Genomic DNA, 18,268 nt, shown 5'->3' on the forward strand with positions numbered 1-18,268 from the left:
ATGAAAAACCTGCCTTACAAGATACATTCATGGTGTCCCCTCGGTATCCGTGCAAAATTGATTCAAATGAAAAATTTTCCGCGGCCTAATGTGTATTGTACTAATTTTAACGACCCATATCGGTAATTTGCATATTTATGGGCCTTCATATATCCGGAATTCAATCATAAACTTCTATAACGCTGGGACACAAAATTGCTTTTAGTTTCTTTTGATGTAACTAGACTGAATGTGAGCATATGCAAAAGAATTTGGATCTAGTGCTGCTTCTCTGACACATGTTACACACCTTGGCTACCATCTTAGATCCGCCATATTGGATTAACTTTACTTTAAAAAAAAAAAAAAAAAAATGAGAATAGGTGCAAGTGATACATCAAGTTCATGCACCATTTTCTCAGAAATACACTGGTTTAATGAATTGTATCGTATATTGTACCGTTTGCAAGATATTGCACGTTAAATGTCAGGCACTTCACGAATATTATCCGACACAACACTGATCTTACTAAATAAGACCATTCATTACACATTTTTATTAATATATATTTATATATTCTATTTTTTACTAACTTATTGTAATTTCACATAACAAAAAATATTTTCACTATAATGACATATAACTTACTACTACCAACATTGGATAACATGAACAATTCTATGGCAACAATAGAACGGAATTCATTTGTATATAGTTCAGTGATCAAGAAAACGTTCATGTTTATGTTTGAATATTTTAGGAGCAGATTATATTGATTTGTATTAATCTACTAGAAGTACATTTAAGCTTTTGCGTTATTATATACACATATATATAAATTATAATATGATTAACATAAGAAAATAATCTTCAGTGTCTTTGTTTAATCGGTGCACCAACCATTTAAGGCATTGTTTGCATCGCAGTCAATAAGTTCCTTAAGTAAATATTCTTTGCATTATAATTAATAAGTTCCTCAACTAACATTGTCAGATATATATACATATATGAAAGTAAAATTCGTGAAAATATGGGTATACTTTATATTTTATACAGTTCATAGTAAGGACATTTTTTTTTTCGAAGTACTATGTCTCGCCTTCAATCCTTGTTTAAAAACTTACACAACAGACTTATTTATATTAAAATTAAGAAATGTGCAGATTTTGACAATTACTTTTTCTTTTTCCTATAGTCACAGAAAAGTAAGAATCTATATCACCTATATATTTTTGTCAGTGGCGTCAAAAGAATTCCAGCTTTGGAGGTACCAACTTCGATTAGGGATCACATTTTAATTTTGGTTACTGTAATATCCTAGTATTAATCAGGAATAACTCTTCTTAATATTTCAATCACTTTCTATCTTCGCCTTTCTCGTAGAGCCTTGAACACTTGGTTAAAAATTAAGACGAAAATAATATTTTTTTAAAAAAATATAATAAGAATAACAATGAACTCACTGAATAAAAAGGTGTTTCTGAAGTAGAGTTCTTCCCTTGTTCTCCTGATTTTAACAATCATAATCAAGGCTTCAGGGATGAATCGAAACCTAACTGGTTAAAGGATTTGCAGAAATCAAAATTAAAATTATGATGGTCAACCAATTGACGAAAGTGCCTCTATGCCAACTGAAATTCGACCAACAGTTCTAGATTTATTCCAAGAATAGTCGTGTCTTTCAGGTTGTACATTTAGTTTTCATTTTAAATTAATATTTTAAATAAAACCTACGTTATATTGTGTATGGTTAAATCTGATATCGATTATTATACACAACACTGTTTCGTACAATCCTAAATATTTTTACTTGCACGACATTTTAAGTGAACAGAAAAAGAAAGAAAGCCAAAAGAAGTCATTTTCTACTTTTTTGGTTCGTGAATATCAAAATATTGCAGATCTCTGACCTATACCAATATATAGAGAATGTTACAAAAATTTCACATCAAAATAAGAAAAAGAAGTTCATATGGGCTTGTGGTCGGCAGTGTGTAGTTTTGTAGTTATAAGGTGCCGAAAACATAAAAAAAAAAAAAAAAATAACTTTAAAGGTCCATGATTACTATTTTGGACTGATCGTAATAGGGTCAAGACATTACTGAGAAACTAGTATGTGAACTATCCAAGCATCCATCTTTCAAAACCTCCGGCACTTGTACAATCATTTTTAGAGAGGCTGTTTGGAAGTACTTGATCGCTCTCCACCTAACTCTAAAAATTGATGCGCAAGTATACAACATTTTTCAACATGGATAGTTCACATACAAGTTCCTCAGTGGTCTTAACCCGACTACGATAGGTCCCACAGTAGTGAAGTTATACACTTTCTAAGTTTACTTCTTTCACGTTTCCGCTACCCTATAACTCCGAAACTATCCTCTTTTGAGCACATGTTCGTACGAACTTTTTTTTTTTTTTTTTTTTTGTGAGGAATCTATTCCCAAAATAATGTGGCACATTTTTATAACACCCTGTATATATATACATAACACATTTCGGAACATAGAGAATTGTTAAGCACAACTTCTGTCGCATCACGTTTAATTAAAAAAGATGAGATTATGTACTGTACATTATCTTACGTTTGACTTAGATTTGGATTTGTAAACGAAAGAAAACTGCTTTATTCGCAAGTACAACAGATTACCGATTCACTGCTCGTAATAAGAAGCTCACAGTACAATTAAAAGAGTCAGGAACGCCACTGCTTTGTAGTTCAGACTGATAAACTTTTAATAATTTATTTCAGCTTAGTATATTTCAATTTACTTCGATATCTCTCTAAAACATGACCACAGGATGGAAACATACATCACAACTTGCTTATTAATTTTTTTTTTTTTTTTTTTTTTTTTTGAATGGACGTTGTGAACATTTTCAAAATCTACGCAGTTTTAGCGTGTTCAAACTTCGTTCAGCAGCTTTCCTTAATACCACTCGTTAAAAGAAAACCTCGAAAATAATAAGGTAAAATCCTGTCACCATTTCAGGCAGATTTTTCCTCCCTTTTTCTTAATAGAAAAGAATAATTTTATTGTTAATATTTTAACCTCTTTCAGATGATTTCTAACCTTATAGCTATAAATACCTCTGATGTATAAATTTCATTTTACTACAAAAAATAATTACACTACGAAAATATTATTTCCCTATCTAATACCTTGTCAAATGACTACATTAATTTGAAAAATATTTGTGTACATTTTAATACTCAGTGCTTGTCCGTCCTCCATACAGCCTAATGAATAATTATGGCACAACAGTCTGGATTATTTACTTCAAAACTATGGTTATATAGTATACAGTTGAGGTAAATTTTCTTCCCTTACTTTGCAGCGATAAAATCGTAATGTGACTTTCCTCACGAGCTATTAGTAACCACTGTACATCTTCCTCTTGATTATACGAGGTGCGTTCGGAAAGTAAACTCCGATTGGTTACTGTGCGTGAAGCAGTGGAGGTAGCGCTACCATCTCTGCATAGACGTGCGCGGTAGATCAGTGTGCATCCAGCCGTGATAGAGTGAAGGTTATCTAATCACTAGTTCTAGTTTTGTAGCGTCTCAAAATGTGTGCTGCAATAGAAAACCCCGCCAAGTGCGAGGTGCGAGCTGTTCCATGTTTTCTTACAGCAAAATAATATTCTTTAGCAGATATTCATCGGGAACTTTGTGCCGTGTATGGACCAATAGTGATGAGTGAAGGAGCTGTTCGTGAATGGGTTCGTTCATTTAAAAGTGGACGAACAAACATTCATGACGAAGAGAGGAGTGGCAGGCCATCAGTAGTCACTGGTGAACTCATTCAGGAATTGATGGAAAAGTTCGTGAAGAACGGCGTTTCACAATCTCAGAGCTTTCCGATGAATTTCCACACATTTACAGGACTGTGTTATATGACGTAGTGATGAGGAGCTGAAAAATGCAATTACAGGCTGGCTCAAGGCATAGGAGGGGGATTTTTATGCTGATAGAATTTCTAAGCTAGTGCAAAGATATGATAAGTGCTTAAATGTGTACGGAAGTTATGTTGAAAAATAGAGCAAAGAAGTAGTTTTCATATTAATATAATAAATTCTTCTTATTTATTTTGGTGTTTTTTTAACCAATCGGAGGTTACTTTCTGAACGGCCCTCGTTTAATCGTTTTTAAAACTGGATAAACTCTAAGGTCTAATTTATAAAACGTATTAGTCTTGTAACGCTAGTATAGAACTAGTGAAACCAAAATGTTTACAATGGATGTATTTTACAACTGCAGCTGTACATAACAAAATTACAAATAAAAGCACTAGTATTTATGAACGGGCCTTTATTGTTCTTCTAATGTCCCTGTTTTATAATAATAATACTTGTACGACTTTAATTAAAAAGAACTACTACTCTGTCTCCTGTTTTTTCTTTCTCTCTTTTTTAATTGTATCTTACTGTGACCAATCAATGTACTTAAATTTTGTTATATTACAGTATTATGGATTTCCACGGTTTGTTGAATGAACGGGTCCTGATAAATATTTTTTTTCAGTAACTTCGTAATAACTGATACAATGTTTATAATTAATTAACTGTCTTCCGGTTTGCAAACTATGAAATGTCGTTGACTAAAGAAATCTAATTCGTTAGAATTTATTTCGGGTGTCTGGAAATCGGGAAGTTTCACATGAAATCAGGAATGGTATCCAGACATTCCGGGAACACTTATACAAAGGGATGCCTCTCGAAACATACATAACGATTTTAGAATTGTATACCACAGAACAACAGCAACATTTCTGTGCTGCGCATGCCCTTTTATCAAATTAGTTGTACCTGCTTGAAATCTATGAAATATTCACAGCCATTCTTTGCCCTCTACGTATAGTTGAATTGAGGCACTCAATCGTGGGGAACGGCGAATGGACGGGTCAGTGTGATTCCTAATAACAAACAAAATATTGTTAATTTTTTGCTAATTCATCTCCATTACATATAAAGATATTCTGAGTTTCGTTGTTCAAAAAATTTTAAGCAGAATCTGGCAACTAGAGAAATGGATTATTAGCAATTTCTCAATCTGACGATATTGGTTAGTCTGTACAGAATTTCCTTAAAAGAATGCATATCTATAAATATTCCATAATGTAGGAAATGCAGTAAACTGATTCCAAATTAGATAATGACTCTCTTGGTTGGTCAAACTCGTTTATTTATTTATTTAAAATATGATTCTTTAAATGTAAACCATATATTTTTCATTATGAACCCAAAATATTATGTAACACTAAAGCCTTCAGACTTATTGTATTAATCCCTGCACATATTTGTGACAATCTATATTAAGAAAAGATAAATACCGTCACATATAAGAAAGAAAAAAAAACTCGAAGCAGAAACTAAACGAAACACCAAGCTTTTTTGTATGGTAGAAGCATATGCTTTTGGTGCCGAAGACCTGTGTTCAATTCCAGGTGGAAATTCGTTTTCATGTGATTCAGATCTCACGTTTAGCTCTAAATCCATATCTCATATGGCCTCGATGTTGAACGGCATGCTAAAATCTAACGAATCAGGAAAAGAAACCCTAGTAAAAAATGCAAAATAGCTACAATTATAGCACACAGAGATGAGATGAAATAATATACATTTACGAAGTTAGATTGTAAGAACCAATTTGTAATAATACGACGAGGATTCGCCAACTGATCCAAACTAAAATATTGGAAATAGTGTACAATAGCCCTTTCTCGATTACGTACAATAGTCCTGTCTCGAGTAAGCATTTAAAAAAAAAAAATCTTCAGCGAGTTTCTATAATAAAAGGTACCTCGTAGCTTCATGATTTGTCTCTTGATCAAAGAATAATTAATAATTATTATTAATAATAATAATAATAATAATAATAATAATAATAATAATAATAATAATAATAATAATAATAATAATAATAATAATAATAATAATGACAATATATATGTACATTTATCAGATGAGATAGCTTCAAAAATATTAACACATATCGGGCAGAAGTTCAGTACAACTATTGTACGCAGCATTGTAGTACCATTGCATTCTTCGGACTCCGTTTAGTAACATGTCTGTTTGTTGTTATAACTAATAAGGCGAAACTTCTAGACTCATGGTAATTTAACTTCTAAAATGGGCGATTCAGCAAAACAAATAGATGATGACATTATACGTCTTTTTTTGAAATAATAATAACAACGATAATAATTATTTCGTTGTGCAATATAGATTTTTTACGTACTTTGGCCATCTCTGATTACTGAATAATGTTTAAAAACTTCTAAAAGGCCACGACTTTCGTTTATCAAGTTTAACTTAATATATTTTTTTAAAAATAATAATCTTACTGGGTTTCCCTCTTTAATGTGTGTTTCCTTGTAGGACAATTTTCACTCAACGCTATTTATGTTATTTGATTCAGCTCATGTTTAGAATAACAACGATATAACAACATCCTGAACGGTAATGTTACAGACCCATGGCCATTACCTGTAAGCTCGCGTCAAAATGCTCACAATTAAATTAGAGTAAAGTAATTCGATTATAATCTTAACCTTTATATCGTTTATTTTTTCCCTTTAACCCTTGCTGACGAAATAAGAATTACAAAATTTTAACTCTACTTCAAAGAAGTAAATAAATAAATAAATAAATAAATAAATAAATAAAAATAAAAAAATCAGATAACCGAAGTATGTAGTCAAGAAATAATTACATTCCAATAATTATTTTTTGTAAAAAAAATATAATAATAAATAAATGTTATTTCGATTCAACATATTTTTACAAAATATTCCCTACTTTCTAAAGGTAACTCGCTTTATGTACAAGTAACACAATTAAATTTTAGAATGGCTCGGATTGTCATTCATTTGTATCATAAAATGTAAATATTGATGTAAAAAAAAAAAAAAAAAAAAAAAAATTAACGAATTTACCAACGTATTCTTTCGACTATGATGTAATAAAATCAACTCTTCGTACTGACATTTATATATGTACGTATGATATGACAGAAATAAGGCAGAGGGCATGAAATACAGGAGATTGCAAACTAATGAAGTAACGAAGTATGAATTTGAAATAAGCACAAGTGAACTACATAACCGTAAGAATAAAGCAACTAAGTTTACCTACTTTGTTATCCTATCTGTGCGTGTATTTCGTACTTGACAATCTGGTTCATCATCTATCTCAAGAGGCGAGTTCAGTTATCTACCGTAAATCCGTTTGAAGTGTTCGGAATTACGTGTACTGTATATACGAGGAGCAATCAAAAAATTCCCGGAATTTTATTGTAGCTCCTTATTACCACAACATAACTACATATTTATTTTATCGCCTTCAGAGTTGGCACGTTCGGAACACACACACACACACACACACACACACACGTGCTCCACCGCTCCTGCGATTGGTGGAAACACCAAGAGAAGTCCTCTTTTGGTATCTTCCGAAGTTCAGGTGTCGCATTGGTTTTGATCTCTTCTGCGCTGGCGAAACGGAGAAGACCCATTTGTAACTTTGGGAAGAGTAAAATATCCGATGCTCTTAAACTGTTTTCAAAGCTATCAAAGTCCCTGAAGCAGATTTTCTCCAATTTGCACATGAACTTGAGTTTTACGTGTTGCTCGATCTATGAAATCGCACCAACTGATCACCACACACTCCTTTCTTCAGCTACATTACTCGTACACTGCCTGTTGTGACATGTTAATACTTGTCACATTCTTATTTGGGCAACCTAAGAATTGTACTGTACAAGATTCACTGTGACTGCATCACAAATGCCAACATTAGAACACCACTCCGGGAACATTTTGACAGCCCCTCGTATATTAAAGTGATGTTTTAAAATCTTCACATGCCAATAAAATAAAACTGCAACTCTGTAAATTTATTCTAACAAATGATGATGTTTTACTTGCACTTGCTTCATAACCTAAGCCTACAAGAATAGATAGAAATATGCCTAACACTTTTGTAACTTGAAAAACGCTGTTAGTGCCTTCAAAGTGTGTGTGTGTTTCCTAAGCAATAATGTAGTTGTAATTTGTTTTGATTGTATAATATACGGATTAACTATGATAAAAAAAATAATAGTTTCGACATATTTACGCAAGTTAACGAAAAACTTCAAAAATTAAAACTTATATAATAATAATAATAATACATTCTGAATAACAACAATTTTAAGTATTTGGTTTACAAACGCATAGTAATAGCGTTACCAGGAATTCCGCTTTTAAAGAGATTTCACTTACAAACGTGTCTCGATTAAGCGAATGTCGTCCTTTTTTGGGAATTTATATAATGGAAATAATGATTCAATTTGTATCATAATTATACAAATATTAAACATCCCTCCTATTCAGATGACAAATTTATATCTCCAATTAGTTGTGTTGATTCTGAGAATAATATGTTAAAGAAATGACCGAACAGACAAATTTACACCTTTAAATTTAGAAATGTCTTTTGTATAACAATAATACTTCCACAATATATTACGACATTAATATTTTAAATTGAAATAAATTATATCATTCAGTGAGCACTTCGTAACACTTCTATGAATAAGTACCACATCCTGCTACTGATTGCGATGGCTCTCTCTGATGCCTAAATAGTACGAAGTTGTAGGTAAAAGTAATTACGGATTTTTATTATACATATACAGGGTGTTACAAAAATAGTTCATATGGACCTTGGAAGCACATAGTTTCGTAGTTCCATGAACTTGAAAGGTCCATAGTTCTACTACTAAAGGACCGATCATAGTCAGGTCAAGGCATGACTGAGCAACTATTATGTAAACTATCCAAATATCTATCTTTCAGAACCTTCGGTACTTGTCATTCATTTTTAAAGAGACTGTTTGGGAGTACTTGATCACTCTCCACCTAACTCTCTAAAAAAAATTGGTGTGCAAGTGCTGGAGCATTCTTAAACATGGATATTTGGATAAACCAGTTCCTCAGTGATGACTTGATTCGACTGTAATAAGTCCGATAACAATGGAGCTAACTTTTAAAGTTCATTTGTTTCACGTTTTCGGCACCCTATAACTCCGAAACTATCCACTTTTGAGCACAGGTTCGTGTGAACTTTATTTATTTTGATCTGACGAATCTATTCTTAAAGTATTGTGGCACATTTTTATAACACCCTGTATATACCAATAATTAAGAAAAATAAACAAAACCCGAACAAAGAATACAAGTAAAAATATAAAATACACTAGATTAAGTAGTACTCGTTGCAATGCATCAGGTAACAATATTATTGGCAATAATAGCAATAGTATAATGAAATGATTAAAGAGGAAAATAAGGATGACATGGCATTATTTTTCTGTTTGAACATCATGCGTAAAATCTTCCAAGAAATCATGAAATACTTTCTTCTCTTGAAAGTTCAATTCGATGTGGTCTCTCTCACTCGAAGAGGAGTGTTATCCCATAAGCAGACACAGCTAAAAACGAGGGACTTACCGTTACTTCACTTCGATGTTTTGAGGAAGACCTGGCGACGCCATGGTACGTAACTTCTTGCCGAAAGTACCGGTATTTAACATCTCTAAATCATTTATAATATTATTGTTGATACACCAAGAAATATTTTATTCGTGTGTCTTTTAGTGTCTACTATTCTCAATATAATCACAATACAATATAAATATTTGTACTAAACACCTTGAAAAATGTAACAACACTGCAAGGAACTATTGACTATGATGCATTGGTGAAAAATATTAAATTACTACTATATACTACAAAAGAGTACAAAACAAAACAATTCCTATACAATTCTTCACAAACATTTTTTTTTTCTTTCTTTCACAAAATATCCGGGAAGTTTTGCTTCCGAGCAAATGCTGTGTGACGTTGCTCGGGACGAGGTCTTCAGCATGCAGGTTCAAACAAGAGCAGGCAAAACAGGCTTCGGGGGTCGGTTACACTGACCAATCAGCAGGATGATATCTCTTACAGAAGACATGCAGTTTTCAGTCCCTGGAAAGATACATGCAATACTGGTTACTACTGGTTTAAAACAATCAGCTACTACATAAAAAAGAACCAAAATAAATGTAAAAGGGAAAAAGAATTATTGAAAAGCTCACCTGTATTCAAGCAACCTTGTACTGATCGATTAGGCATGAAGCAAAATGACTGCTGTCTCCAAGTTTCATTATGAGGCTGACTTGTAAGTTCATAACAATTTGTTACATTAAAATGTCATCAAGTAAATACGAGACTAGTATTACTGTTTACAATTTCTCACAATAATAAAAATGCCTTTCTCATTTTCATAAATATTAGACTAGATTTCCTCTTACTTTCAAAATCAATTGCTACTTTTTTGTCACACTAGAACACGAGTGCCAGGTTCAATTCCCGGTAGCCGTTCACGTGGTTCTGATCCTACGTTAAGTTGCATGTCCACATCTCGTATAGGTTGGTGCTAAACTCCTGCCCAACGAACCACCAACCAATTCGTGCAATAATAAGGCATAATATAAGACTATGCACTACATATGCAGAAACACACGTATTAAATTCACGTAATTCTCAGCAAAAAGGTAAGTCACTTTTCCTTTAGTTTACAACAGTGGTGGCCGAACTGGGGCCCGCGAGCTAAGTGCAGTATAATAAAAGGTTCTTATCCAGCCCGCAACATGATTCCTAATCTGACGACTGAAGAAAAGAGAAGGATTACTTCGAAAGAGTTTTATTAGCAACACAGCAACAGATAGGTATCTTAACTTCACTTCTGACAATCGATGCATCCCAATTCGAACAAGATTATGAGAAACTTCATTAGGTCTTTCTCGTATTTCTGAATTTCGTAAAACATACTGTTGTTGTTCGTAATATGTTAGGGTGTCTGGAAAGTAAGTACCGTTTTGAGAAGAATATACTAAAACAACTTTGTTCAAGCCAAATTTATTTTTCCATGAAAGAATACACGTTAAACTATTTTTCGACAGTTTCCAGCAATGTTCAAACATTTATCATAGTGGTCGACCAACTTGTCCAAACCTTCCTCAATGAAACATACTGCCAGTGTCCACCTAGTACGCACCGTTTCCTTTGAACGCCTTTGAGACTGAGAAAACTTCGGCGTGCAATCGAAAACAAAAGGAGACGATTGCTCCGTAAAGGAGTTGTTTTGCTTCATGACAATGCTCGTCCCCATACTGCTGGTGCCACCCAAATGTTAATTCGACAGTTCTGTTGGGAGCAGTCTGACCACTCGCCGTACAACCCTGACTTGGCGCCGTCTAACTACCACTTCTTCCTGTACCTAAAACGCGAGCTCGGCCGTAAGCGCTTTGAATGTGACGAAGACGAAAAAAAAAAAAACGCTGTGGAGTTATGTTGTCTTCACTGGCGAAATGTTTCTTGGAGGAAAGTTTGGAGAAGTTGGTCAACCGCTCTGACAAGTGTTTGAACATTGGAGGAAACTATGTCGAAAAATAGTTTAAGGTGCTCTTTCATGTAAAAATAAATTTGGCTTGAACAAAATCTTTTTTAGTATTTTTCTTTTTTTCAAAACGGTACTTACTTTCCGAACACGCCTCGTAATTTATACAGGCTGGCCTCAAGTTTTCTTCTCTTTCCTTTGTCCTTCTCCTTAAAACGTTTGCTCCCCCGGATCATTAAGTTTTCGAGTTAATTCATAAGAAGTTCACAATTTCATTTAATAATTGAACAAGTGAGTTTTGTTCCATATTGTGAGGCTATGGTATACTTCCCAACTAGAGGAATTTAATATTGAAACCAGATATGGTATATTTAACACTTGTATTTCAATGGAAAGGTAAGGAAGGAGATGAACTCCAGTCCTGGAATATTGAATCTATTCAAATAAACATTTCTCGCTCTCTCTCTCTCTCTCTTATTTTTACTTGATACCTATCAACAGACAGATGGGTGCTTCTATAAAGATTTCCCATAATTATGCATACTGTATCCTGTCTCCCTCACCCTTATGGTGAAGATTTCTGAGCTTTCGGCATCTATGGCCACGTTAGCCTGTCACGTATGAGGGGTGACGTCTCTCGGTAATCACAGTATCCGAGGAAAGGGGAGGAAGGAAGCAGAATGGGACCTGTATGTCAGGTACCGTAGCGGCATTTGTCTGGTGTAAATCAGGAAAACCCAGGAAAAACTCACTTAGGATGGCTAACCCGAAAAAGCTTTTATACTTTTTCGACCGGGTGTTCCTATCGGAAATCGAACTCAGGCCCGCTCGCACCAAAGAGAGTGTTGGCGACTACGCTACAAAGGGCCATTCACGGTGAAAATTGTCAATCTAATATCATACGATCCTTGGGAGACCGAAGTTTGATAAATCATGCCAAGAATCATTTTAATTGGTTCAGTAGTGTGTGACCTCACATTCGCTTTTATGTATACAGATGGAAGATCATTTTTTCATATAAATTTAACTACATGCATTTATATTTAACTTTGATTAAGGCACTACAGAATTTATTAAAAACAGGAATTTCATTTAACGACCTTTCTTTACAAACAAGTATATATATATATATCGGATTCTAAAAATGGCGTCCACGGACTACAGAACACTATTCTACAAGTCAAAATAAAGCGATATATATATATATATATATATATATATATATATATATATATATATATATATATATATATAACTGTGTACCTTTTGTTCCCTTGACAGAAGACGCGAATTGCACAATGTAGCAATATCGCAAATTTTTAAAATAAAAATAGAGTAGATCTACCAGTCTATTCAAATTGTTACATCGATTCTTTCCAGACGGCAGCTAAATGCAATAGACGTTGACACTAGCACCATCTATTAGCATAATAATCGATAATGTAACTGCCTGTCGGATTCGTAGACCAATGCTAATGGTCTCAAGTTAATCTACAATGTTGTCACATAGTGAAAATTTTGATTCCGCGTAGCGGCTGGCGCTTTAATTTGACCTGTAGAATAGCGCTCTGTTATCAGTGGGTGCCAATTTTAGAACACCCGATACATATATAATAATAATAACGGTTGCTTGATGCAAGTGATTTTTTCAATTCTGTATCTAATCCCTCACTTAAAGCTAGAACAGGGTAATGATCAAATAAGGTTTTATTTAAATATTTATCGAAACACATTGCACCATTTTTTTTTTCATGCTAGCCATAACAGGAAAAAAGGAATCTGTCATTTGCATGCATTTTATGAGCTCTTAAACACAGCTGAAAGAAATAACTATATTTATTTTAAATATATATGTTATGTCATGCAATTATAGCATAATACGTAAAACTAGTTGAATAAACTACTCCAAATCTCGAAGTTTACACAAGCTTGTAATGTCTTGCTTACCATTCTTCTTCATTATTACGGTTTATATATATATATATATATATATATATATATATATATATATATATATATATATATATATATATATATATGGTATTTCAAAACAACACCGACAACGTTTGGGAGGTGATTCCTGACACCAAGGTAAGACCAACCTGGTGCAGAAATTCGTTATTTCGGAATTATAGACTGCCGAAAACACGAAAAAAATGAACTTTCAAGGTCCATAGCTCCAATACTATGGGATCTCCTGTAGTTGGGTCAAGACTTTACTTAGGAACTAATGTGTGCGCTAACCAAAAATACATCTTTCAGAATTCTGCGGTACTCACGCAACAATTTTTATAAAGGGAGTTTGTCTATGTGCATATAATTTGAAGTATTCACCAACTACCTCTATAAAAATTGTTGCGGAAGTACCGAAGGATTGTAAAACTTGGATATTTGGATAGAGCACATACTAGTTCCTAAGTGAAATCTTGACCACTACGGTAGGTCCCATAGTATTGGAGCTATGGATCTTTAAAGTTAGTTTTTTATGTTTTCGGCAGTTTCTATACTTTTTGCCTTATCTTGATGTCAGGAATCACCTCACAAACTTGTCGGTTTTGTTTTGAAACACCATATATTACATATATACATCGTTTTAAATCCTAATATATCAATATAATTATTTATTGTAAAATATTTGTATATTTAATTGATAGTCAAGTGTTCAGTTCATCCAGGATACAAATTGACATTCTGCCCAACGTAGATCAGTGGTAATACCACATAATAGACCTTAATATCAAGAAATATGGAATAAACGTAGGGAAAACTTCTAAACACACGATAAAAAGTGCGCAACAAGGTTTTTTAATTAACATCAATTGGGACTACAAACTTTAACAATCACAGTAATAGTAGAAAAGTAGTTTTATCTTGTAAATTTTATCACAAATCGTTTCAGTGTGTATTATTTTTAGTATTTTAACCGTTTTACAGAAGAAGAATATTGTATGTACCGTATTATACATATATAGTATTACCTCTATTGTATTTCTACAAGCTGGTGCAGTATTTTGTTGCTTATGTTGATACTATACAGTAAGAAACGATACTGAAAAGTCTTTCAAAAAAAATTTGTTTGAAAATATGTACATTATCTTTCATATAAATTACATATATCCATATTTAACTACTACATACATTATTTCTACAAACTAAAGCATGTAACTGATTTCAACTACGTTTCTGCAACTTGAACAAAGGCATGAAAAAATACGTTACTCAACATTATTATATAATACAAAAGCAAATATGACTATAACATCTTTCGCTAAAGGGTTCATCAGGTATCGAGAGAAAGAAGAAAATCTGAAGAGCCATGCCACACCTAACTTGACGCCTAATAGTTATTCGCCATTTTTCTTCATTTTTTTTTCCTTTCTATCTGATGAAACATCTCTGGAAAGAATTTTTCTTTTTTGTGTTTCTGGTATTATTTCATATTTTCGGAAAAGTAATTTGTTTCTCAACTATGATTCTCCTACATATTAAAAGTAATGCAGACAGTATACAAGAAACAAAAACAATTAGCTTCTGAATATACAATTTATACAAACTTAGCATTTACACATTAAAAAAAAGAAAGAAAGAAAAAAAGAGACTCTTTGAAAACAGTGAAACCTGTTTAACGGAACTTGCACTCCATAGAAATCTGTAGTTTAAAACTATTATTAAGATTTACGCAGTCAGTATTATTACATTTTATTGCATTACGCAGAGACTTGGAAATAGCAAAAATAAAACATGTTCTATGATTTCGTTCAAGACACGTTTCAGTGTAGTATCACACTTAGGTTAAACGAGTTGGTTACTCAAGCTGCCTATCCTTTCGGAAATCATATACTGTGTAGGGTAAAATTATGGTAAAAATGTGAAGTTATTAAATGTTGACAATTCTTTACATTTGTACCCCGAGAGTAAGTTTTGAGCTGACAAGTAGATGCAAGACTACACTTTTTATATCCCCGGGTTCAATAGAATACTGATTGGTGTGCATTTACAGTACTGTACCATGGAAAATCAGCGTTCCGGGCGAGAGTATACGACGACACCTCCATACATATAAGTAAGGGCCACAAACCAGCCACGAAACGTTCCCATGGTTGGTGCGAAGCGTAAGAAAATTCTCAAAAAATAAACCCAACTTTTCCTTAATTTTCAGCACTTTTTATTACTTTTTTCCTTCCATTTTATATATGTGCACATGCAAATTCAAATATTAGATTGAAAAATACTGCTTTTGATCCAAATACTTTTCCTCTCCCTTTTTTCCTTCTTTCCTTTTCTTTTTCCTCACGAATTTTTCGCCTCCTTACTTTGGCGCCCGCTCACCCCAACGGCACGGCACGGTACACTTTTTACTTTCATTCTTAACAAAACTAAGAAAACACTTCGTTTAAATGAAAAAAATCTCTTGAGCCACGAAAGTTTAGGAAATTCCTTCAACAATGATACTTTCTAGTTTGTAAAGATTGCTCTTTACTACGAATATAATACTAAAAGACAAGAAATTGTGTCCGTAAACGATAGTTCAATAAATAATTTGAAAAAGACTGCGAATAATTAAACCACTTAAATTTCTACGAATATTACATAGTTCGGCGATTTCAAAAGTATTTCAACCAAGAAGTACAGTTAAACCACCTGTATTGAATGCAGTCACATTAAAAAACTAGTTTTTTCTTTTACGTTCCGTACTTATTGAAGAGGAGAAACGAAAGCACGAAGAATTATGTCCCACATCTTATAATTTAGCCTTGTGACTTAACAATCGTACAATTAGGACAGTTTTAGTAGACTGAAAGTGTGTTATGAAACTGCATGTGATCTGTTATGAAGGAAAGGTAAAAATGAGGTACAAGCAGTTGTTCGTTATGGAGACTGATTTTTAATAGGTCTTTCACGAAGGGGATTCACACATCGTAAGCAGGGTATCATCTCTAACTGGAGGTACTGCAGCGCTAGGTAGATATAGAGATCATTTACGACGAATTATGATATATATTTAAAGATTTACGTTGAATTAAAGGTTTACGTTCAAAATCTCTCGTCACGAATTCTGTTGAAGAATTCGAAGCTTAAAATATATAAAACGATAATCATGACTATTGTTCTGTATGGTTGCGAAACAAACATGGTTGCTTACTCTGAGGGAAGAGCGTAGACTCAAAACATTTGAGAATAAAATTCTGAGTCGAAGATTCGGACTCAAAACGAACGGGAACAGGCAATGGCGGAAACTTCATAACGAGGAACTACATAATTTATACGGTTTACCAAAGATTGTTAGGGTCATCAAATCTACGACGCTCAGATGGACAGGTCATGTAAGCCAAGACAGAAGAAAGTAAGAACGCTTTCAAAGTCTTAAGTGAAGACCAATAGGAAAATGACCATTAGGAAGACCTAGGAGAAGATGGGAGGACAATATTAAGATGGATCTCGCAGAAATAGGAATACAAAGAAGAAACTGGATCCAGTTGCCTAAGGATAGAAGTCAGTGGAAAGCTTTTGTAAACGCAGCATTGAATCTTTGGATTTCATAGGAAATAGAGTTAGATAGTTTGTTATCTTACAGGAAATTTGTATATGATATCAATAGTATACGATTTCAATAGTGCAGGAATAATTACAAAAAGTTTATTAGGTTACCGGATGTAACCAAGTAATTGTGAGAGAAAAAGATACGTACATTAGTCTAATGGGGAAATAAAGTATAATCATCCACAGTATACATCCAGTATAAAGATTTATAAGTATATGTGAGTAGTGTTATATCTAACAAATCAGTCTATATTTTAACATTATTCGTTCTATAACCTACTGACAGATACGAAGGAAATAAACTAGTGGAAATTCCATGTTCGCAATGGCACAACCTAGGATCGAACTCGCGACTGTATCATTCCAGAAGACAGCCACACTCTACCATTAAATTATCTTCTCTCCCCTGTTTGTATGTAGTTTAATGCCCAGGAAAATGTGTATCCGAAGTAAAATACATTATCAAGAATACAAGAATCAAAGAATGTAAAATTGTTTGTGTACAGTGTAAATACAATGAAGCATAACCAACATCAGAGATAGTATATCAGTCGAAGTTATTTATGTTTCTAATACTAAGAGAATGGACGTTTAAAGCTGTTTACTGCCAACAGTTTTAAATAACATTGTGTCCTTGTTAGAAAGAGAGGGGACATCTAGGGCAAAATGTCTTTCAATCCTTACTTGTGTTCAAAAATTTCTCTGAAATCTAAATGTCACAGCTTAAGCAACAAACACGTTCATTCATACCACTGATACTATTATTATCAGCTTCAATTATACAACAGAGAACAACACAATAAATGCTTTCTTTTCAAGGTAGTTTCTTTTACTATTACGTTCCTCAAGAAAGGTTGTACGGATGATCATTCTTTTGGAAATGAATTCTTTACAGTAAACCTCCAGCTAAAATTTGACCCTTTGGCATAACGGTCAAGAAGAGACTAACTCGGAAAGAAATAACGACAATTACCATAGGTATATATATATATATATATTATATACAAACATTCTGTTCATTGTCGCGCACACTGTTATTTTCTCTCATTTACACACCGTAGCTTAATCCGATGAAACTGATTCCGTTATTATCCCTATCCTTAATGATATGAAGTGTGAACGTGAAATAAAAGCAAGGATAGCAATGGCGAAAGAAGCCTTTAAGAGGAAGAAAATACTATTTTGTGCGACCCTGAATAAAGAGTTGAGAAAAAGACTCATAAAATGCTTCGTGTGGAGTACTGTTCTATACTCCAGAAACAGACATTACGCAAAAATGCCAATTAAAAAAAAAAAAAAATGACTGGAAGCTTTCGA

At 33.3% G+C, this 18,268-nt stretch overlaps 1 protein-coding gene across 3 annotated transcripts in view; it reads right to left on the minus strand.

The window, feature by feature from the left end:
• Positions 1–350: 350 nt before the first annotated feature.
• Nmnat (nicotinamide mononucleotide adenylyltransferase) overlaps positions 351–18,268 on the minus strand; it is a 76,001-nt gene continuing 58,083 nt past the window's right edge. For all 3 annotated transcript variants that reach the window (XR_014127850.1, XM_081734689.1, XM_081734690.1), the window contains one exon: positions 351–9,996. Coding sequence is in view for 2 of the 3 variants with exons in the window: in XM_081734689.1 (XP_081590815.1) it covers positions 9,970–9,996 (27 nt within the window). In the remaining variant the exon portion in view is untranslated. The remainder of the gene's footprint in view (positions 9,997–18,268) is intronic.

The sequence above is a fragment of the Thermobia domestica genome, chromosome 12 (assembly GCF_964235325.1).
Source record: "Thermobia domestica chromosome 12, izTheDome1.hap1.1, whole genome shotgun sequence".
Classification (NCBI taxonomy): Eukaryota; Metazoa; Arthropoda; class Insecta; order Zygentoma; family Lepismatidae; genus Thermobia; species Thermobia domestica.